At 40.8% G+C, this 24,052-nt stretch overlaps 1 protein-coding gene across 6 annotated transcripts in view; it reads left to right on the forward strand.

Moving 5' to 3' along the window:
• CPNE4 (copine 4) overlaps positions 1-24,052 on the forward strand; it is a 335,819-nt gene that overhangs the window by 280,438 nt on the left and 31,329 nt on the right. For all 6 annotated transcript variants that reach the window (XM_084902133.1, XM_084902134.1, XM_084902136.1 and 3 more), the window contains 3 exons: positions 19,298-19,396; positions 21,790-21,876; positions 22,906-22,965. In XM_084902133.1, the coding sequence (XP_084758259.1) occupies positions 19,298-19,396; positions 21,790-21,876; positions 22,906-22,965 (246 nt within the window). The remainder of the gene's footprint in view (positions 1-19,297; positions 19,397-21,789; positions 21,877-22,905; positions 22,966-24,052) is intronic.

The raw sequence follows: 24,052 nt of genomic DNA on the forward strand, positions 1-24,052 counted from the left end.
TCCTGGGTTCCATTGAAGAATCTGTTAATATACTTGGGGTATGAGGTAACTCTTTAACTCTGTAAACAACCATCATTTCTGCTTGAACACAAATAGCTCAGCCCTACCAAAATTTCAGTAATATCAACTAAAGTGAGATACTGGATAATCCAAGATAATCTTCCTATCTTGGATCCTTAACTTAATCACATCTGCAAAGTCCCTTTCGCCATTTAAAGCTAAATATTCACAGGAATTAGGATGTGGCTATCTTTGAGGAAGCATTGGTCTGCCTACCATACATGGCATCTTCACTGAAGGCCAAAATAGTAGCATTTGTCTGACCCATAAGTATTGAGTAACTCAAGAAAAATGGCCCATTGTGCTGAAATGAAAAGGATTTGCCCAAACACAAAATTTTCCATTTAAAACCTTTTAAAATTTTGAAATAATTTCTTGCTCCAAGAAACTTTCTCTTTAAGTCATTTCATTGCAATACATCCTCATCATCATATCATCATCATCATCATCATTTTTAAGTCAACCAAACACTTTTGTGTTCTGAAAACAGAGAAAGGATAGTTGGTTGCTCTTCCAGAAACCTGTTTACATTTCTTTCCACCTATGAATATTATGCAAATCATCTCCAACACATTATGCAACCAGGTTAGTACAACTGCGTGATGCATGCTCTGGTAGAAGCTCTCCTTAGGTGCTCACACCCAAGAGAACATGGTGGAATGGCCATTCACTCCTTTTGACCTGGTTAGAAAAGGAGTTTTGTTTTTTTTTTCAAGACAGGAATTTATAGCCCACAGAATTTTGAACAGGAAATGCTGATCAGGGATTAAAGGCTTTGCTTTTCTGCAATCACAGTCAAGACTGTCAATTCTATCTTCTTAGTCTCTCTCTACTCACACCCCCCCCCTTTCCTTTTCAACCTCATACCACTTGTCAAGGCAACATGATACATTACAGGGTTTCCCAAAATGGCCTGATCCTAGCAAATACCTAGGGTGCATATTCACAATGAAGTTACCTGTACACCTCATGTAGACATTCTGATTCTAGGTCTTTCCAGGGGCCTTGGAGTCTACAATTATGATAATTATTCTTATTATTTGGCACAGTTAGGCAAGACTGACTAGATGAAATAAGCTGGCCATGGAACTCAGGTGCACCTTTGTTTATTTTTCAAGATGGTGAACTTGGTCAAGTCACTTAGCTTCCCAGAACCTGTATAATAAGTTGTTTGGAGAATTTAATAGGATTATGTATGCATTTAATGTACACAGAGCCCAAAGTTAAATAGTCATGAGTGATCTCTTCCTGCCCTTCACACTTCTCCTGCCATATTGTGTTTTCCACAGCTGGGGGGGTGTTGACTGACTTTGCAGCTGTCATATACTGACAAGTTGCATTTGGTTAATCTCTCTGCCAGGACCTTCCCTACCAACCCAGTGTCTAGTTCATCATGTAATTATATGGGCTTATAGAGTTCTCCCTGCCACATAGCTTCCTCTCATTCACAAGAAATTGTCCACAAAGGTGTTCCTTTCTTCACATCACCCAGCCGCAGAAAAAGCAAATAAACGAATTTTTCCCCACAGCTGTGTCAACCATAGTTCTAGGATGTGCCCCCAGGGAGTGTTTGATTTTGATTCCACAAGATAAATAAGCATGACAATTCTACTACCCAGCAGGACCCAGACAGGGGCTATTTGCACAGTCTTGTGTCTTCCCTGCAGCAGGTCAACCACAGAAATGCATGTCATGCGCCATGTGCTGCATGCTACTGTTAAATGCTCTAGCCCGTCTAAGAGATGAATATTTTTGGAGCGGAGGGATCGTGGGTGGGTGCTTTCTCAAATCCTATTAGACAGGCCTTGTCTCTATTTATGTAAGACCAGTGTCTCTTTTTTATTTAAACACGTCCAAAAGGAAGATTATCCTCCCACATTGGTAAACAACTGAACAATATCAGGACAATATGAAGCCAAACTTTGTTTCTTTTGCCCTGTCAGTATGCACAGAAAACGAAGACAGTAGAGCCTATTTGTAATGTAAAGGAAAACATGTGGGTTGGGGAGGTTTGCTCTGGAGACTTGAAGCCTTCCCAATCGATGGCTGCCTATCTTTGTGACAGCTGTGGGGAAAAATTAGTTTTCTTCTCTATAAATAGATCATTAGATAAGATAGCTTTAAGATAAGGCTGTGTTCTAGCTTGATGTAACTTTAGGCAAAGATGTCACCAATGCTTTATTGTTACTCTTTTTTGATCCTCCCTTTTTGTCACAAAGTCATTCTTCTTTGGGAAAGCAGAGTATAGTAATAAAAAGAAACCTTTTCTACTTACACCAAAAGCTCTCCTGTAGATTCAAAAGGGCAGGTGGTCCTTACAGAGGGGTGGTTCTCCACATGAGTACCATCTAAAATGCCTTCTCTGAACCCTTATTCTGACTGAAAAATTTCTTCTCATCTTTATCATAGCAAGTGCTCAACTCTATTACTAACTGTTGGTATGTTTGCCTCTTTCCTCTCCCACCCCTCTGCTCAGCACCTCACTTCACTACACATACAACATTCTAAGCTTCTGGGGAAACATGCACCATTCATTGTTATCTCTGCGGAAAAATTATAGTTTTTTTTTTTTTTAATCAAGAAAAGTTACCCCCATTCCAAAGGACCTGTTTATAATCCAGTGGAGATTCTCACTTAATTTGTAATCGCTTCCTGTAATTGCGAAGTGTTGAGAACCAAAGATACAAAGAAGACACTTTTGCTCTTGTCCAGAAAATGTGGCATGAGGATAAAAGTGAGGGTTATGATAAAGACCAGCACTTTTGTTTCAAATTTTAGTTTAAAAAATGTTTTCAAGGATACTATTTGTTGGAAAGGCAACTGGATCAGAAATCAGAGGATCTGGGTTTCCAAAAAGTAGCGTAGACTCTCTGAGCATATTCTCTTTATAAAATGGAGATGATGCCTCTACCCATCTCATAGGGTGGTTGAGAGAATCAAATAAGACAAGATATGTGACAGCAGTGGAGCTATTTACTACTAGTATAAATAGTCCCACAAAATAAGTGATTGACTAAGGTGAGCTAAAGGACGTTTTTACTATCTCTGAACTAAGAACAAGTAAAGCAAAGCTTTAAAAGCAATACTTTCATGAATAAATATTGTGATATTCATTCTCCTACAACCTGTTTCCTGACTCGTTATCCTTAAAATTAGAGCCATAGTGGAATGACCTGCAAATTGCCATTGAACCTAAGATGAACCTAAGATGATTTCTATGACCAACCTGAGACAGGCATGGCAAGTTAAGTTCCCATTTAATGAATCTATGAATACCAGCACTCATCAGAATAGTACTCAGACTCTACAATTCTGCATCCCACAAGTGCAGGGGGATTTTCTGAAGCACATGGTTCTCTGGCTCATGTTACAGTTGAGCTCCTTGGCAGCATGTCTTTCAACTTCATTATCCCTAGTGGACCTGAACCAATGGACCAAAGGCCTACAGGGGCTAACAGAGCTAATCATTTATAGATGCAGCTCATCAAAGGCTTTGCATCTTCCTTTGTGGTGGAGGCTGATCTCCCTGACCCTCCCTCTTCTTTTCTCTTTTATGTATTGTCTGTTCCTTAATTCCTTACATTTTTACATGCCTTCACCTCTGATGAATTCAAAGCCATGCAAATTTTAACTTACTAATCAACTGGGAGTGATCAGAAGGGAAATGAGAGAAAAACTATCCCAGTTTTTCAGATGGAGACCTGAAATGAAAATTGGAAAGAAAGCATCAACTATGTGCCAAATCTATCACTAGGGAATTTCCATAAGAGATTATGTTTGGCTGTTTTTATTAAAAGGAATTTTACTGACCTATAGTTTGAGTGAATTATATAATAATTCACCTGAAGAAAAAAAAAAAAAGGAAGATATAGGATTTTGCTACAGTCCCATGATTCCAGGAACAGCTGAGCCACCAATCTTGCAGAACTTATTATGTAGCTCAAAACTGAATAAATCATTCAGAATTCAAAGTAGTGCTAGTGACTGGGTCATCTGGTCAACCTCCTACGCAGTAGGGGTTCCAAGTATATATTCTAATATTCTGCTGTTATGGCAATTCAGGTGTTCTTGCTATGTCCTTCAACTATAATTCCCTAAACCAATTGGTTCACTTTTTTCTTTGTCTCAAGTTCTGATTGGTCCAGTTAGTTCCCATTATTCAAGATGGGCAAAACGTCCACACTAGGTCATCTCACAGACTCCTGTCCAACCTACAGATTGGCTGTCCTGAGACGAGATGCTCACTTAAAGGAGCACTGATGTAAGGCACTATTATAGTAACTTATATGGAAATAAAACCTCTAGCAGATGTTCTGCAGCCTAGCCTCTTTAGTAAAGGGATCAAAGTCTGAGATGCCTATGTAAAGCCAATTCTTTTTCTGTAAGCAAGTCTGATATATAAGAATAAATTCCAACTTAAAACAAAACAAAGTTTTTAAAAACTCCTTTATACACTATTTCATTATTTTAAAATTTATTCTATGCTACTCTATTATCCTTTGATTAAAGGTCATTCAATTAGTGGGGTTCCCAATGTGCTAAAATACAATTTAATTTATTAAAATTTAGTAGTCACGTAACTTCTACAGATCAACTGTTGGAACAGAAGCACATAGGTTCAGGATTGTGTTGACTTAACTAGCAGTATTTCCATGGTGATGTTTTCTGTGGTTATTTATTTTAGAATTGAGTTGATGAAATATATTCCAAGGGACCAAACCTTTTGTGCTAAGCTGGAGACCTAAACACTCTTTATAACTTTGTTGCTCTGAGGAAACTAATGTTCTGAATTCTAACCATTCAGTTAATAATGGGAACTTCCAACGTGCAATCATTTATAAGTTGGAAGTGAATGCAGTTTTATTCCGGCAATATTACATCACCTGAAACCAAGCATCTTTGAAGCATCCTCCTTCAGCAGACATTGAAAAGAGCTTTGTTCCTCATGGCTATCTGTGACATTTTGTTCTCTCATGTCTTTGGAAATGCCCTAAATATGAGTGAAGGCCAGCAGTATACTTATCTAAGACAGTGGTTCTCAAACTATGGTCATAGAACTAACATATCAGTATTGCCAGAGAACTTGTTAGAAGTATAAATCCTCTTGCTTTGACCCAAACCCGCTTCCCAGGAGATTCTTTTGCATATGAATGTTTGAGAGTACTGGTCTAAGACTTTTGTGAGGTCCAGAAGATCCCATGAGGACTTCATTTCCCATGAGAACAATGCATAGCCCCATAGCTTGGTTAGGAACAAGAGGCTATATTATATCTCTAGTTACCTCTGAGTGGAACGGAATAATTTTATCTGTAGTTACTTCTAACTAGGAGTCAAATCTGGGAGGAAACCCAAACTAATGATGAATACTATCAATATATATTTGGTTCTTTTTCATTAGTTTCTGTCCTTCCCTTCTGCTCCAGCAGGCTGCCTCATCTCCCCCCACCCCACCACACACAGAGCATTCTATGTTCTCTCTCAGTTGCATTCATCAAGCATTTATTCAACACCTAGTTTTTTTCTGGCAAAAGTTACAAAGATAATTAAGATGCCAACCCTGTTTTTGTGTCTCGTGAGAACAAACAAAAGGTCACTTCTCTCCTTTGCTTTCACTCAAACCTTTCTCTGCAGTTTCTAATAAATTTCTCACAACTTCACTCTGATTTCAGGTTACTTCCAAGATATGTTTATCTTCCCTACTAGATGGCAAGGTCCTTAAGTGACCATGTTTTTAAACTCCATTTGTATATGGCATTTTTCCTGACAATCTGCTGAGTGCATAGTATTTGGGACATTATATTTGGCTGAATGAATGAAATAATGATTGAGACAATAGAATAGATGTATATAGACTAGATTCTATACCTGCAGAGTAAGCTTCTCTGTCTTTCCTTTCTCTGCCTTTGATCCACTATTACCAACTAACCTGGGATATTAAACCAATAAAATCCCAAAGATAACTCCTTTGAATTAGTGGATTCATGTTTTTCTATGCTGAGCCTAACCAATGCCAGGACAGCCATCAGGTCAAATGTCAATTCACAGAACTCTCAAGTTAAAAAGTAAAACTTCAATAGTGTACCTTGATTCCCTCCCTTGTTTTTGTTTGGGATGATGTTTGGGCATTGAAGATAAATTTTGTAGAATCTTGACTCAGGGCCAAAAAGACCAATTGGATGTCCCTTAATTAGTGGAATTACAAAGAACCTGCCAAATGAATGATTTGTACATGACCAGAGAGACAGAGAGAATGATGGTCTGTTTAGTGGTGATTATATGTCCAAATTGTTCAGCTGAACTAAATTACATGTCATGCCAAATTCTCCACAAGCAGCTGCCTATACAGGTTGCTTACAAATTCTCTTTTGACTCACATATCCAAGAAGTACGTAGGTTTATAGAGCACATACCTGCTTGCCAAGGTAACTGTTTGCAAATATGAATAAGATATTGCAAGGTCCATGTTTGTCAGTTTGTTCACCTCTTCTTAGATCAAAGTTCCAAAGAATATCTTCAAAGCTAAGCTTCTAAGGAAGGACAGAAGGAGAAGAAGACAAGGTTCCCATGGCTTTCTTAGAAACTCGTGCTGGGAGAATCATCACTATCATCATTATATCCATGGGATGCTGGAGTCTTGAGTCATCAGCGACTTTTATATTTGATCACATGGCTTTAGTGACACATAAAATTAGGACTTGCCATGAAAAATGCATGGCTTTGTGAAAAGGGAGGTAGGAGGAAGAGGGATGAGATAGTCATTTCTATGAATGAGTTCTTGCTGCATTGATGAAATTCTTCATAGTTTTGGCAAAGTGACAAAAATGAAAGCTGTTTTTTTTAAATAAAATAGCACAAGGGATCACTAAGGTTGTCAGTTGGAGGATGTCGCTCAGAGTAAGGAAAGGAAAAGCAGCTGAACTGTAAGACCTGGTATTCCTGGGAGTATTCACTAATAAGCAGTCTCAATAAACTCTGAACTCAAGGTAATCCAGCTTCCCACTTAACTGTGACCCAACCATGGACACATGGTTCTTCTCCGGTACTCGGGGACCCAGTTTGACAGGCCTCATCATTCAAACCAAGTGTTACCAATAGACAGGTGAGAACAAAGAGAAAATAAACCCAGGGAATAATATTAAGTGAAAATGATCTGGTTTACGAGATCTGGCTCACTCTTCAAGGCTCCCCAGTGGATAAGACAATGACATTCAGGGAGTTCTTACCCTCCAAGCACTCAGCCTGTCATCAACCTATTATACTAGATATACTACTAGTATACTAGCTATAGCTCTATTCTGACTCATCAGACTTGAGACTGAAAATAGGAAATGAGTTTTAATCTTAGATTCCAACTTTGAACAATAGACAGGGACTGACTGGGATGCTAGGTTGAGGAGGACTCGGAGGTTTTATCCCAATCACTGAGGAAAGTACAGTGATTGACTGGTGATGTCTACAGTGGGGGAGGATCAGAGGATTGGCAGAGAATAGTGGGGGAAATGAATGATAATAGTTGTCCCTGGTATTTGCCATCCTAGTCTAGCCCTAAGAGAACCCTCTCTTTGACCACTCCAAGGCCCTGACTCTTCTTCTAGGACTATTTTAAACATTGCCTCCACATTTCAGGGAAATCTTCACCTAACCACAGGGTCCAATTTCTACAGGCAGCCATGTTAACGACGTATTGTATATTATCCTCAGTATAAGGACAGAAGTAACTCACCCTAGTGTTGGAGTCAAATGGAGTCATTAGCCATTTTTTTCCCTCTGGAAAGAGTATCAATCACAGTCTCAGCCTTTCTCTTGGCCACACAAAAGCTGGAGTTTCTGAAATCACAAGTAGACATCACAGGCAGAGAAGCTGACCCTTTTGGGTACCTGTCAACTTTACAAAACAGTCATACATGACAGGAAAACTCTAACTTGGTCTCCACTAACCTTGCTCGTGCTCACTCATGCCTGGTTAGCTCAACGAGGAGAGCAAGTTACAACATAGCCTTAGGGAGAGAAAACTATTACTGAAGAGTATAAATTGCTTGTTTTAAAGGAAAACTAAATAAAAACAGAGTCTCGTGAACAAAAGGAAAAAATCATAAGTGGGGAAAACCTAAAAAAAGAAACCCATTCCAGATAAAGGGGAACCAACAGATTCTGCATTGTGTCACCCTCCCAAAGGATATAGGTTAAAGGTTAAGGTGCAGCAACCAGCTTTAAATCTGGATCTGAAATCAAGTCCCTCTCAGTGTTGGGCCTCACAGGAACCCAGAACAACAATCTAGACAGGGAAGTGCTGACACATCACAAGCCAACCTTCACATCTAGCATGTAGCCCAGTGACAAGTGTTTATACAATATGATTAATTACCCTGCAATTTCTTTTGTCAATCAGTCACAGAATTAATTACATGTTACTCTTGGGCACTATTATAAATAATGGTATGGCAAGCAGTGCTAGGTTTAATGGCCCTTAGCATTCAGCTATTAAATTGATGGCACAGCCACATCAGTATTGATGAAGAGGAACCTTCTCCATCAAGGATAATTTATATGATGAAGTCTAAGGGACTAGCCCGCTCCCATTTTTGCAAATCATTATCCAGGCCGATACAGGCAATGAATCCATCAATAGAGAGAGGACAAATATATTTTGTTTTGTGGTTTTAAGAAGAAATCCCCTGATAAATGTTGATCATGAGGAAACAGGTATTTTTGTATCATTGACATAGAGCTTAAGGAAGATGTGAGCTCACCATAACACTTCCGAAAAGGGAAAACGAAGATGGATTCAGGAAAGTAATTTGTATCCATTCACAACTTCTCCAGGAGAAACCTTTGGATGCCCTATAACTTCTTTTCCACCCACTCTTCACAGTGGCTTATCTTTCCAGAGTCTTTTCTGACTTTCTGGACTTCTTGACTTCCTGTTATAGGTTGGGTCCTCTAGAAGCCAACCCCAAGATAAGGATTCATGTGAATGTGTTCCTAGGAATAACTAAGAGGGAGGTGGGAAAGAGGGGACAGAGAAAGGAAGGAGATATCAAGCATTCTTGAAAGTGGGAAATTTGGCTCAATCCCACCAGGAATATCTGGAAACTGTGTAGTCATGTCTCAGAGTTGTCTCATTCAGGGACAATATTTAAATTTCCTCATGCCATTCACTGGTTAAGGGCTGCCCCCCAAAAACTTCAAGTACTACACACACATGGGAAGAAGTCTGATACCTTAGCGATGGTCCTCTAACAAAGACATAGGTGCTGGGTGTTGGGAGTGAAAGGATATCAATACCCCACAATGGTGATATGGGTGGAACATACTGACAGCATCTGCTCTACTGGCCCTGCACAGTGCTCCCATGGCACCCTGTGCACTCTCTCCAATAGCCCTTTTCATCCTACATTGTAATTGCTTAGTTAGTTGTCTGTCTTTCCTACTAGACTGTAAGCTGCATGATGGCAGAAGTGATGACTATCTTGTTCAGCATTTTATCACCAGTGACTAGCACAGTAACTGACCCATGGTTAGTACTGAAAAAAAAATTGTGAAAGAAAAGAAAAAAAAGGGCAAAGGGAAGTTGGTTTAATAGAATTATACTCATACTATACTGCAAACTCAAAATCAAATCTTGGTAAAGCAAGTTATGCTCACCTGGTATCATTTATTCTGAGCATGAGAATCTTGTTATTAAAACTCAGGTATTTTTTTTGTCTAGCCCAAGAGGTCATTTGTGACAGTCCATCAGGGGCTTGTAAATTAACTGGATGAAGGGAGAATAATCAACTCCATCGTCTGTTGTCATCATTTCACTATACAGTTTATCTGAATAAACATCAATATGATGACAGTAGGATTTCTATTAAGTCCCAGCTCCTCTTTATTAAATGTGGTTTAAAAGCCTTGGCTGATGTAGTCTAGAGAGCCAGCTCTCTTCTTATCATGTCTGGACTGCTTTTTAATCTTCCATTTATTCTTCTACGTGTATTTTTTAAAGGCTGAGTTATGAGTGGCTTGGTAGAATGAAAGCTTATTTCTCAGCTATGACAGTCTCCATACAGTGACTCAGGGATCCATGTCTTTTCACCTCGTAGCTCCATCTAAAGCACATGTGTCAAACACAAGGCCCGCGGGCCAAATCCAGCCCGCCAGGCCTTGCAATGTGGCCTGCACCGCGCTGTCATCACTGCACTCCGCTGTCAGTTTATGACATTGTCAGTTTATGACTGTTCAGTAAACCATTCGGCCCCCGATTTAGGCTGGATTTTAGATTTTGGCCCCTTCTCTGATTGAGTTTGACACCCCTAATCTAAAGCCTTCAAATCCTTCACTTCAGCTAGTGGATAGGGAGAGTGAGGAGAAAGCACGGCCCCTTCTTATCTCCTTCAGCCCAGAGGGTAACTGGTCACAAATGTAGGAAACAGGTCCCATCCAGCAACATTTGTGGTAACTGGTCACAAATGTAGGAAACGGGTCCCATCCAGCAACAACCCCATAATACACTGGAGAGCTAATCAACTCTGCCATACAACATTCAGCAAATATACATATGGTGCAGAAGGTTCTGGCTAGCTGTTTGGAATAAAATGGTAAGTGAAACAGAAGTGGTTGCGGTCCCTGGAGCTAACTTACAGTTTATAAGGGAGACAGAAATTCATCAGGTAATCGTTATAGGGATTATTTTATATGAAAACACATTATCCAAAATGTTCAATAAAGTATAGGGAAAGAAGAAAGTTTAAAACAAGCAGGATCAAGTTTGACTACCCGAGGAAGGCACATTTAAGCCGATACCCTGACTTTTAAACAGAATTTCTAGAAAAACTGAGAAAAACATTCTAGGCAGAGGGAACAGCACGTGTGGAGGCCCTGATAGAAACAGAAATAGGAAGGATTGTCTGTGTGGTGGAAGCCCTGAGAGTGAGTGGGAAAGAGGCAGGCAGGGAGAAAATGAGGCTTGAGAAGTAGGCAGAGACCTTCGAAGCCCTCTAGGCATGACTAGGAGTTTGCTAGTTCTGTTGATGGTCCTGCAGGTTGCACGTTGGTCTGTGAAGGGTGCTTATATACATGTGTCCATGCACATGCTCTTAATGCTCCATTCTTATGAACCTCCCAGGATACGCTTTCTTTAGTGAAAGTGTGATTGCAATGATAGCTGTCTTCCTCCCATGGCCCCTTCACAGCAGGCGCATCCAGCACTGGGCAGCTCCCCAGACACACCACAGGTTCTCATACCCCAGGACACACAGCGCACACATGCTGTTCCTTCTGCCTGGCAGACTATTCACCATCTCATATCCCAGGATTCATTGCATTTATTCTTCAAAAGTCAGCTCTCTGCTCAGGCCCACTGCAAATCCTTTGCTGGCTTTCCTCAAACTCCAGTATGTGTCAGATGCTGTCCAGTCCCAAAGTACTCTGCATTAGAAGCACCTCTAGTGGGGCACTTACTAAATTGTATTCTTGAACTAATTTTTCCCACTAAATTTCAACATTTTTTGTTGTTCTCACCTGAGGATATTTTTCCCATTGATTTGTTGTTGTTGTTTTTTGTTTGTTTGTTTGTTTGGTTGGTTGGTTGGTTGGTTTTTTGGGGGGAGTGAAAGGGAGGGAGGAAGGGAGAAAGGAAGGAGGAAGAGAGAGGGGAAGGGGAGAGAGAATATTGATGTGAGAAAGATACATTGATTGGTTGCCTTCCGCACATGCCCCAACCTGGACTGGAGATCAAACCTGTAATCCTTACATATGTGGCTGACACTCTAACCACTGAGCAATGCTGGCCAGGGTTAAATCTCAACATTTTAAGGAAAGGGATTATTTCCTTTATATTTCCATATCCCCAGTGTTCTGCCAGTATTTATTTAATGAGAAAAAAAAATAAATCTATTTCTCAAACTTCTTTTCACCAGACACTAAACTCATGACACATTTTACCTACATGCCAATGCACATACAAGTTCCTTGGCCATATAAATTTGGAAATGCTGTATAGTACATCCTAATCTTGAAAATTATTCACAGTGCACATTAACAGGAACTAGACTAGGGTAAGGCATCAGGTGTATTGATTGCAAAATTTAAGGAAGCACTCACTCTCAGCTTCCTGTAAGGGAAAACTCTTCACTCACAGTGCTCTGAGAATAGTGCTTCCTTAAATTTTGTACCCTTGGTTGCTGGCTTGCCTTACTCTAGTAACTGTGCCCAGCACATTGGCATTTCAAAGGCTCTGGAAATCCCTACTATAAAGAAAACTGTTTAACTTCTATTATCCCAGGGAAACCCAAACTTATTTGAGGATCCAACCCTTTTGTATTTTTCATTAATGCCTATTTACCTCCTGCAGAATTGGTACTCTGTGGAATGAACTTTTAAAATGCTTTGCTACTATATGGATTAATACGTTTCCTAAGTCTGATCTTTCATATGATAGCTTTGATATGAAGAATGGAATTTAGATGGAAACTTGGCTCCATTTATATATTTAAAAAAAAAAAAAAGCCGTTGAAAACACATTGACTGTCACTATAGCCAGAAGTTTCTAATAGTTTTCATTACTTTTGCTTTCCTCCCAAAGTAGTTATTGATGAGGCTGTTACAGAAGGGCTGTTCCTATCAATGTATGGATGGGTTTACACTTCCAGATAAAAGAAGTTCTGTTTTATCTCCTCAAAGACAAATACAGCTATTGGTCTGTCCAGTGATAGAAATGGGAAGAGAAGGAAGGTTCAATTACTTGGGTAATAAGCCTGATAAGACAGGTCAGTGGTCCTGCTTAATACTGTCAAAATCTCAGCTCTCTGCCTGTCCATCTTGCTAATGTGTTTCTGACTTCATCCAGATGAAAGGAATAAGGTATCTATTTGGCTGACTCACAGAACTAAGTCCTTCTATCTCACTGGAAAGTGTTCTACTCAAAGTCTGTCTATAGTTACTATTGTTTAGAAGAGAAGAAACTATTCTCTTAGACTTAGACAAGTTTCACTCACTAGCTATTTTAGGCTAACCACTTAGTAAAAAAAAAAAAAAAAAAAAATTTGTGTGTGTGTGTGTGTGTATTTGTATCATTTAGGAACTTCCAAACTCTGTTTTTCACACTATATGAATATGCCTCATAACTCAATGATGTAAAGAAAGACCATGACTGGCTGAGTCTGCATTGAAAAGCCAACTGACAGAGACCCTATTGCAAATAACTAAAAAAATTTTCAAAAAAGAGAAGAAGAATTGAATTAGTCTACACTTGGTTTCAAAGGTGTTTGAAGTAAGTCTACACTAGGCAGATCTGGTGGGATGTGACAGTTGCCCAAAAGAAGACATGAGTGAGAAGATTCCCAAGGATTTCTAGACCCTAACGAGTACTGGGCATCACAGGCCCCGTTGTGCTCAAAGGATAAGCTAGATGCCCAAGCAAGCCAAAAAAACATTATAGATGCTAGGACAGCACACGGACCTAGGTCAACGGTAGTGACGAAGCAAGAGGAACAAGAATAATTTTTGTGAATCTGACTAGAATGCCTGAGTTTATTTTGCATTGTCTTATGGATAGATGGTTAGTCCAATTTAATCAGCCAGACTTGGTTTGGATATGGTATCAACAAGCGGTTTTCCACAGATCATTTTGTGTGATTGGTTAGAAGAGGCTCATTTCTCCATGTTTTTAGAATTTGTTTTGCCCCTTTTTTAAAAAAAACTCCAAGTCATGAACACCTATGATGGCTGCAGAGGCAGTAATTAAACAAGAGAAGCAAGTCAATGAGCTTATGCTGGGAAAACACAATAATCAAGTTGCCAGGCTGTGCCAAGACTTCCTCCTGGCTGACAGTGAGTCCCACGTTGCCAGCTTGTGGTTTCCAGGCCGATGAAGCCATACAAATGGAGTCATCTGTGGTTTTTTTCTGGTCTTCACGTGTCTTTTCCTCCTCAGGGACCAATGGGACGTTGTATTCAGGCATCAAATGATAGCAATCAATAAACCACAAGCAGCATGACTCATTTAGAAACAGACACACAGGCATTTAAAAAAATAAAATGTACTTAGAGAACTTGGCCAGTGGGTACCTGGTACACAGAAATAACTCAAATGCTCTTAGAAACAACTGAAGTGGCAGGACAAAAAGCATGGGGAGTGGTGACCTCTGACCAGCAGGACTTAAATAAAGCTCACACTGAGCATGTTACCCCTATTCAGTCAGTCAAAGGGCATTTACTCAGGGATCATCATTCAACTGGAATTCACCTTTTTCAATAGGATTAGGAATCTTCCCCCCTCCTCTTACCAAATAAGAATTTTCAAAAAATTTAAATTTAGTTTGACGTTTCCAGGGGAAATATCAACACCTGTTAAAGTAGATCTATATGATAGAAATCAAGTGGGGAGGTTCTCAGATAGACTGTCAGCTTCCTAGGTAGATCTTACAGCTGTCAACTCGGTAGAGGTTGAGCCAATGTAGGGTGGCTCAGATCGTGAAGCGAGAGCTCTTGTCCAAAGCCTGAGGCATAAGTCACTGTCAAAGCCGGCCTCTTCATTCTGCCCACTCAGCCTTAGGAGTTTCCATCTTCCTATAAAGAGTAGTGAGGTATGAAGTTAAAAAGGTTTGGACAAGCGTTTGGGAGCCTCTGAAGCTTATCTGAACTAACTAAATCTCACGAAGCCATAAATCTCCAAAGACAGCTTCCCGGAGTGGCACACTTCACTGTGGACCGTGTCTGGGCTTGGCTGCAGTCCAGCAGAGATGTGTGAACTGGCAAGATAAAACCAATGTCAGCAGTGCCCTTCCCCCCTGGACTTCTCTCTGACTGACACTCGGGAGCATAACATTTTAGGATTTTGTTTGCCTGCTTAGAGCAGCACTACATTGAATGATCATTGAGGAGCCAGCATGGCCCTTGAATTTTGTCTTCTATCTGTGGTTGGCTTTCTTATTGACTTGAAGGAAGAAGTGTGAGCCATGATATAATTACTCTAATTGTAATTATTGCCACCATTGTCACAAACCGTAGACTCCTGGATTTCCTGTCCTATGCTTCTCAATATATCTAGGGACCATGTGTACTTGCTTGCTTCAAAAGTAGATTCTTGGGACCCTTCCGAGGAAACGGAATCAGAATCTTGGTCACTTTCCAAGTGTCCAGTAAAGTCACTTACCCTCTCTAAGCCTGTGAATGGCCCCTCTGAGTGACAATTACCTTACTAGTAAAGGGTAATAATAATAATATTGTCAGTTCTGTGCTATCATAAAGAATTAAAAACCATAAACACATTTGATTAGGTAAGACAATCTATGAAATTCAGCTTTTTCTAGTTCAAAGATACCTAGCGTTAGTTGTGTGGTCTTGGGACACGTACTTCATCTCTCTGTCCTCGGTTATCGCATCTGTAAAATGAGCAGAACGATGAAGAAGTTGAGCTGATATAGGTGAGGTGCTCAGAGCAGTACATAGCTAGTAAGTCAGGTACATAGCAAGCGTGTGTATGTTTTCGTTATCACAATTTGGTATTTGTTCAGCAGTGGTGACATCAGGGAGGCGGGAAACCTGGGTTTGAGCCCCAGCCCTGCACTCGGTGAACTTGCAGAAGTCACTTCATCCTCTGTCATCAGTTTCCTTCTCTGTAAAATGAGGGAGTTGACGAGACCATCTGTCGAGCTCTGACATGTTCAGACTGAATACCTACCCTTCGCTGTAAGCTGCAAGGCCTCAAGCAGGCTCTCGGACTTGCAGAGAGTTTTGAACTTCTGATCCCCCGCTGGTCTGCCAAGGCTCCTCCTCGATTCCCACGGAGAACCTGCCTCTGCGTCCGGGTGTCTGCAGGGCAGCACATGTGTTTACTTTTCACCAAGACCTGTTCCTCTGCCAGCCCCTCAGAGCTGCTGCCTCCAGCTTCCTGGAGGGGAGAGAGGGAAAGACAGTGTTTTTATTTTTCTGCCCTGCTGTGTCTTCCTTCCTTGGAGATCCTTCTGAGAAAGGTCAAAACAGAATTCTGTCACTGCCACTGCTAAGATGGGAAATGCCAGTCGATGGAAGGATGGCCCGTGTCAGGGGTGGTGCCTGCCCCTGGGAGGCCCGTACGATACTGTCAAACCTGGCTCTTTCTCCAGCCCGGGGTCACTCCCTCTGCCCCAGAGAGCTCATTACAGACACCTTGACTGCGGTGGTAGGCAGATGGAAGGGGGGACAGTAACTAAAACATGATGGGAAATCTAAGAAAAAGAAAAGGCAACGAAATGGAGTAAGTGGTTTCATTTAAGATTTTATGACAAACCGGAGTAATGTGTTTTCTTGCTTTTTCGCTTTTCTGCTACAGCTAGGGGGACAGGAACAGTTGCACCTCTTTCCCCTAAGGAGGGAACTTCTATCCTCTTTCCCAGTGCAGGGTGGGGTGTTAAAAAGGCTGCTTCCACTTCCCTTCTTTTATGTATTTTTTAATTACATTTTACAGTCAACATTATTCTGTATGAGTTTCAGGTGTACAGCAGAATGGTTAGCCAATCATGTACTTTATAGACTGTTCCACCCAATATTTCACATACCCACCTGCCACATACAGAGTTATTATAGCATTATTGACTGCATTTCCTATGCTGTACTTTACATCTCTGTGACTGTCCTGTAACCACCCATCTGTTCTGCCTAATCCACATCCTTTCATTTATTTGCTTTGGTCCCCTTCGCCTTCTTATTTGCTCCTTCCCAAAGGTAGAGGGATGAGGATGTGTCTGTCAGACATTACATGGCTGTACTTACTATGAGGCAAAGCTGTGAGCCTTAAAGCAGAGCCCCAGGAATCAAGGAACCACCCTTCTTTTCTTTCTCTTCTCTTCTCTTCTCTTCTCTTCTCTTCTCTTCTCTTCTCTTCTCTTCTCTTCTCTTCTCTTCTCTTCTCTTCTCTTCTTTCTTTCTTTCTTTCTTTCTTTCTTTCTTTCTTTCTTTCTTTCTTTCTTTCTTTCTTTCTTTCTTTCTTTCTTTCTTTCTTTCTTTCTTTCTTTCTTTTTTGCAAAGCAAGCAAGCGTTTATTGCCTGCAGCAAAAACACACTTAGCAGAGAGAAACTAGGAAGGGCATAGAAGAAGCAAAAGGAGAGCCCAGGCTGGGCTGCTTTGGCTCCCTGGGAAGTCAGAGAAAGGGGGGCCCAGGACGACCTGCTGCTGCCTATTGCTCCCCTGGCTGCAAGTCTCCTGGGGTCCCTCAGAGGTCAGGAGATAAGTGCCTGTTGGGGGAGGGGAAGGAAGGGAAGGCTGACAGGCAGGGGTGTGATCCTCTGGGGGAGAGCGCACCTCTTTTCTCTGTCCAGGTCCAGCAAGTTTTCTTCTGTTTCTTGTTCTGGGTGAGTGTCAGGGTTAGCAGGGAGGGACTAGCAAACAGAGAGAAAAACACCTGGTTCCAAGTACCGCAGATCCATGGAGAGTGTTTGATATGTGAGGTTCACATGCATATCCTGAGCAATTTTTTCCAAATGACTGGATCATTGATAGTTTCCACTGTCCATTAGAATCAATGAGGTAGAACACTCTTGTCACTCCTACCAAATCTACCACGCATGGTTTGGCATTTCAGCCAGAAGGAGCTAAGCGTTTCATTGACTTTATGTTGCAACCTAAGCCGCTACAACTCGTCTTAGAAGAGAGTTCAATGAACATCCCACCGAATCCCCTGTAACATTCTCTTTTCAACTTTCTCTACTACATTTTACTACTACCTGTAGTCCTGCAATTTCTATTTGAACTTTCCAGAAATGAAATATTCAATCTTCCACAGATTATTTTGTTTTCAGACAGGTATAAATATTGGTAGATGCTTTCTTTGTTACTTCTTTATAAATTCCTCTTGAAAATGTCCCCCCCCCCCTTTTAGAGTCAAAAATTGAAATACCTTTTCATATGACAGTGTTTTAAGTACTTAAATGGTTCCTACACTAGGCTATGCTTATATTGTAGTAACCTCAATGGCTGGTAACAACAGCAGTTTGTGACTTGTACACACATGTCCTTCATGGGTCACCTGGGGACTCTGCATTACCCTCAATAGGTTGACCGAACAGCTCCTACGGATAGCTTGCTTTTAGCATCTACTGGTGGAGTGAACATTTAATGACCAAAAAGTTAGTATAAAATAAGTAACTATTTTTTTAATCTTCACCCAAAGATATGTTGACAGAGGAAGAGAATGAGAGAGAGAGAGAGAAACACCAAATTTAGCTTTAAGATTGTTAGTGGGAGCCCTCTTGTTGGAAGTAAACATCTTAAGTGTGATGGATGCCTGATATTTACCAGTGTGACTTACCTGTCACCACATTCCACCCATTTCAAATGTGGATGCAGTTAAAGATCTCACATTTTGCCTTACTCATTATTCTTAGCATTGCTCTTTTGCTTTCAGAAAAAAAAAAAATAGAAAAAGAAAATGTGATTAACATGACTCCGTTCTTATCGTTAAACATAAGCTGACATTGTAGAAACTATAGACACAGATTCTAGGTATTCGCCAGGGAGGCCATCTGCCAGCAGGAGTGGGGACATTTTTTCTGCAAGGGCCCTTTGGATATTTATAACATCATTCATAGGCCGTACAGAATTATCAGCTTAAAAATTAGCCGGCTATGTTTGGCCACACGTTTTATTAACTCAGCCCTAATGCCTTGGCAGGGCCGGGCCAAATGATTTTGTGGGCTGTATAAGGGCTGGATGTTCCCCACCTCTGTGCTATCAGAAAAGAGCACTGGAATGGGAGTCAGGACAGCTGCCTTCAAATTCCAGGTTTCAGCCCTAGCTGATTTGGCTCAGCGGATAGAGTGTTGGCCTGGGGACTGAAGGGTCCAGGGTTCAGTTCTGGTCAAGGGCATATGCCCAGGTTGTGGGCTTGATCCCCAGTAGGGGGCGTGCAGGAGGAAGCCAATGGGTGACTCCCATCATTGATGTTTCTATCTCTCCTTCTCCCTTCCTCTCTGAAATCAATAAAAATATGTATTTTTTAAAATTCCAGGTTTCATTCTCTAGACAGCGGCTTCTGCAAGTCACTCATGTCCCTTTTGGTCTTACTGGCCTTCTCTGACAATTATGCAAATTATTAGTCACTACTGCATCACTATAGAAACTAAAGGAATCTTACATACTGCAGGCTACAATCCTAGACTGCTGTGCTTTTGTTCCAGACCAAGCATGTAGCATCAGCTCTTTCTTGTAAAGTTTGCACGGCCTTTAGCTACTGTGGATGCACATTAATTTAAAGTAATAACTTCTCTTCTCTTGTAGTGCATAGTATGGGACTGGGACTCTAATGGCAAGCATGACTTCATTGGAGAATTCACCTCGACATTCAAGGAGATGAGAGGAGCAATGGAAGGGAAGCAGGTACGTGGTAAACCATTCGTGGCCTTTTCACGGACACTTCTCTCTGAATGTACCCAGCTATGCACAAATAGCTGGAGGAGAGACATCAATATGTGATGAAATGGGATGATCAGGTGTATAGTGAGATTTCAGTACCTAGTTTCAAGGACTAGCCCAACCCAAGGCAATAGGTGAGACTGTGACCTTGGACAAGAAACCACCCCAGTATGGTGCAGAGGCCAGGAAAAGTTGATTCTGATAGCTCAGAAGAAAAGGAGTTTGGGATTTTCTTCTAAATGTTATCTTTACCCTTGCCAGTGGGGCCCAGAGGTTGAGTGTTAACCCATAAACCAGGAAGTCATGTTTCATTTCCTGGTCTGTGTACATGCCTGGGTTGTGGGCTTGATCACCGGTGAGGGGCATCCGGAAGGTGGTTGATTGATTATTCTCTCCCATCATTGATGTTTCTATCTCTCTTTCCCTCAACTTTCCTTTCTCTGAAATCAATAAAAATATATTTTAAAAAATAAAAAATAACTCTGGGGAGGGAGGGAGGGGGGCAAAAAAATCAATAAAATATATTTTTAAAAAAATAAATAAATAAATAAAAAATAAAAAATAAGGCTGGTGATCTGATTTCAGAGTCAGATTGTGGGCTTGATCCAAGGCATCAAGTACAGTTGACCCTTGAACAACAAGGGTTTAATTCTTTACTCTTTTCCTTGCATTATTCTTCTTTTTCTTAAAAGAAGGAGTTTTAGAGGCCTCTTAACCAGTACAATATTTTTCTCTTCCAAACCTTTATGTGGTTGCCCACTCTCAAATGGAACTTCCCCAAAAGTGAGAAATTACCATATTAGTTATCTGTATCTGAGAAACAAATTATGCCAAAACTGGCTGAAAAAAATATCATTGTTTACTAATGAGTCTCTGGATTGGCAATTTAGGCTGAGTTCAATTTGAATAGCTCCTCTCTGCTAACATGATGCCAACGGAATTCACTTAAGCATTTGGCCCCAGCAGCTGGAATTTTTCCACATTTTAATTTACCGAGAGACCAACCTAAGCTTTTTATGTGGTGGGGAAAACTTCTCAACACCAAGCCCCAATGTACAGGCACTTTTTAGTCCTCTGCTGCTATCACTTTTGCTAATGTTTCATTGGTCAAATTAGTCACCTGACTTAGCTCAGCATCATTGTGGGAAGAAACTGCACAAATGCATGTACACTGAAAGGAATGGATATCTGTGGACCAAACCTGTATCACTCTATCCTACTCACAACTGCCTCCGAGATCACTTCATTCTCAGGCACTTGTCAGAGAGTGAAAATTGTCTTCTGTGTGGAAATCCAAGGATCCAGCTCCCATACAATTGTGGGCAGGATCATTCAATGACCCTTGGGTGTGTGACTGGCAATTGACTTTGTCCCATAAGATCTGTTTCCCTAGATATCCCCTTAACTACCTCCTCAGTCCCCAGACATCCCTGTAGTTCTGATCCTGTCCTTCAAAGATCTCTTTGGAGATCTAGTGTGCCATTGTTGTGACATGTATTAATCTATTATTTTAGTTCTCAGTGAAGTTCTCTGTAAACTCATTATTTTCCCCACTAACTTCCTATAGCCGGTTTTCAATATTCCTCAGTTTTTCTACCTTTTAATTCATTTCCCAGGCACTAAGACTCAGCACTTGGTTTACTCTACTGTGTGTGTTCAGATCTCTTTTTTACTCACATGCTTGATTGGACCCTATTAATAGTAAGCATTTATAAGTATTAGGCATTGTCCTAATATTGTATTGCATAGATTAATTATTCAATTTGCCTATCAAATAGATATGATTATAAGCTACATTTTATAGTGGAGCTATCCAAGGCATAGAGGAATCAAGTACAGTTGACCCTTGAACAACAAGAGTTTGAACTGAATGAGTCCACTTACAGTGAATCTTTTCTGTACTGTTTTCAGTCCCTGGTTGGGAGTCCATGGATGTGGAGGGCTGGGTGTATGCATTGACTTACACCTTTTATAGGGGGAACCTGAGCATCCATGGATTTTGTTATTGTGGGGATCCTGGAATCAATCTTTGTAGATTCCAAGGGTAGTTAAGTTTTGGGGGATTCCAAAGTTATACACCGATTTTCTAACAACTTTTGCATTGTTTAAGGGTCAACTGTAATTTGCCAAAGGTCACACAGCAAGAAAATGGAGAAGCTGGGATGCAAATCATGCAGTCTGATATTACAGTCTTACTCTCAACCACTCTTATGTTTCCCCTAGATGCTAGGGTTATCACTTGGAAACCATTTGTCAGGCCTCAGTTTCATCTGCAGCAGCACCTGGGGGCTTAACCTCATCAAATGATTCCACTTCTTCCTGAGCAGGCAACCATGCTGTGACTCTTCTTGTTGCAGGTGCAGTGGGAGTGCATCAACCCCAAGTACAAAGCCAAGAAGAAGAATTATAAGAACTCAGGCATTGTGATTTTGAATCAATGCAAGGTATGTATATAGCTTGTCTTTCAGGAGTATAAAGCTAAGGTGTCTGGAAAAAAAACAGTTCACGTTGTGTAGTCAGAGGGAGAGAATGTCAAGGTGATGTACTTTTTTTTAAAAGTAAAAATTGGGAAATCAATGTGTTAATGGACATACAGTGAGAAATGTATGCATAGGTGGTCTTGGAGCTATGGAAGCCCAATGCCACCATTCCCTCCACAAAGATAGTCCTGTGCCCAAAGTTAGGAGAGTCTTGGTCACAAGTCAAGGCTCTTCTCTGCCCAAGGCAGCATCAGAGGGAGTTCCCCAAAAGGGCACCCAATCTTTCCAAAGTACCTACCATGTGTCTATCACAGTGTTCAGTGTTTTACTAGAATATGTGGTACCTTACCTCATTCTTGCTGGAAAAATTCTAGGAAAACAAGACAATGGGATAAGGTGGAAGGACCTCGAAGTTCCTCCCAGTGGGTCTCTAACTTCACAGAAAATTCTGTGCTACTAAGTAAACCCCTTAAGTTGCAGCTAAGAATAATTCTGCCACTGGTTGAGTACTTACTATACAACAGTAACTATAATAAAACCTATTTACTCTTATCACAATATTGAGATTTCCGCTTTCAAATGAGGTCATTCACAAGTCATTGTTTTAATCATGTATTTTATTTTTTTATGATACTTTGACGTCTAGGGGCCTTGTAGACACTGGGAGAGACTGCCTCTCCTAGATTTAGCTAATTCCTAGAGACAGAGGCTGATTAAAATCACACCTAAACCATAAGGGAGGGGAGCAAGTGATGCTATTTTCATCCCTGAAAAGCTTATCTGAATTCAGCATTGCTTTCTCTCTCTTTCTTTTTTCTTTTCTCTCTCTCTTTCTTAATGAAACTGAGTCAAATGACTCATTGTCTCTTACAGATACCTCTCTTCTCTTTCCTCTAGTTTAGCAGCCTAACCCCAAGGTTTATGCCTCAGGTCTGTAAGGACACAGATCATGCTATTTTTACTAAGAGGGTTTCCTTTCCTCCTCCTATGCAGATCCACAAGATGCATTCCTTCTTGGACTACATCATGGGTGGCTGCCAAATCCAGTTTACAGTAAGTTGTGTCCTTGTTCATTCTTATTCAGGGAGCTTGGTCTGGGGCATGAGGAGACACAAGTCTATTAAAGCACGAGGTCAGCTTTGTTCAATTCTCATTGCTGAAACATGGTGTGGTCACATGTTTTAAAAATAAGTTCATACTTCTGTTTTTCCCAGTGACTATGGTTTTCAGCATCTGTCAGGAAATTCATGTTGCTCCACCACAGATGGTTTGGGGAACCATCCTAATGCTTCCCATTCTTTCAGTAATTACGTGAGGCATTAGATAGTAGGTATAGTGCCATACCCCATCTCCTAGTGGGAAGGAAGTAAACCAGGTTAGTGAGTCACAGTGAATGAGGGTGGGCATCTTTGTTGCATTCATGCAGCCAGAATACAAACACCAATGTCATGTCCAATGGTTAGTACCAGGAGTAAGCCATCCAAATGGTTCATCTGGCAATAAAAGGGTGAATTCTAAAAGATTGGAGAACCAGGCCATAAAGTTGACAAATACGGTGAGCAAATGGTTTAAGTGGGTGGATTGAGGATCATTTCTTACATGAACTCTATACGCCCATGGGATTTACACACTCCATAATATGCATTTTGGTGGGTGGGCTGGGTGTTTTTAAAGTTCCCAGGTAGGCAAAATTTGTGAGTCCAACTGCTCTGGAAAAAACTTATTCCTAGGTTTGTGCAGATGTGCCCTCCAGAAACAGATTCCCCAGATGGCAAGAGACAGCTCTGCTAAACCCTATGGGAAAGCAACATGGATGTAAACAAAACAAGTACAATCTGTGCCATGTGGATAGATTATAGAAGTGTACTCATGAATTATAACCCTCTTTAGCTCCCTAAACTAGCTCTATCATGTGAGGAAGGCAAGAAAAAAAATGGGTTTAATTTTTTTGTCCAGATTTGAGCCCAAGACAGTAGATAGGACCAGTGTATTCTGGTGACCAGGGATAGTGGTCCTCAAAGCACTAAAAGGGAAAGTTCCAAGGGGATGATAAAGGGACCTTTTGATAGGTCAATCTCTCCCTAGCTTAAGACTTGTCCTCTGCTATAAACTCAGGTGGGTCTACTTATGTCCTGTCTAA

The sequence above is a fragment of the Pipistrellus hanaki genome (assembly GCF_964339955.1).
Source record: "Pipistrellus hanaki genome assembly, chromosome: 13".
Lineage (NCBI taxonomy): Eukaryota > Metazoa > Chordata > Mammalia > Chiroptera > Vespertilionidae > Pipistrellus > Pipistrellus hanaki.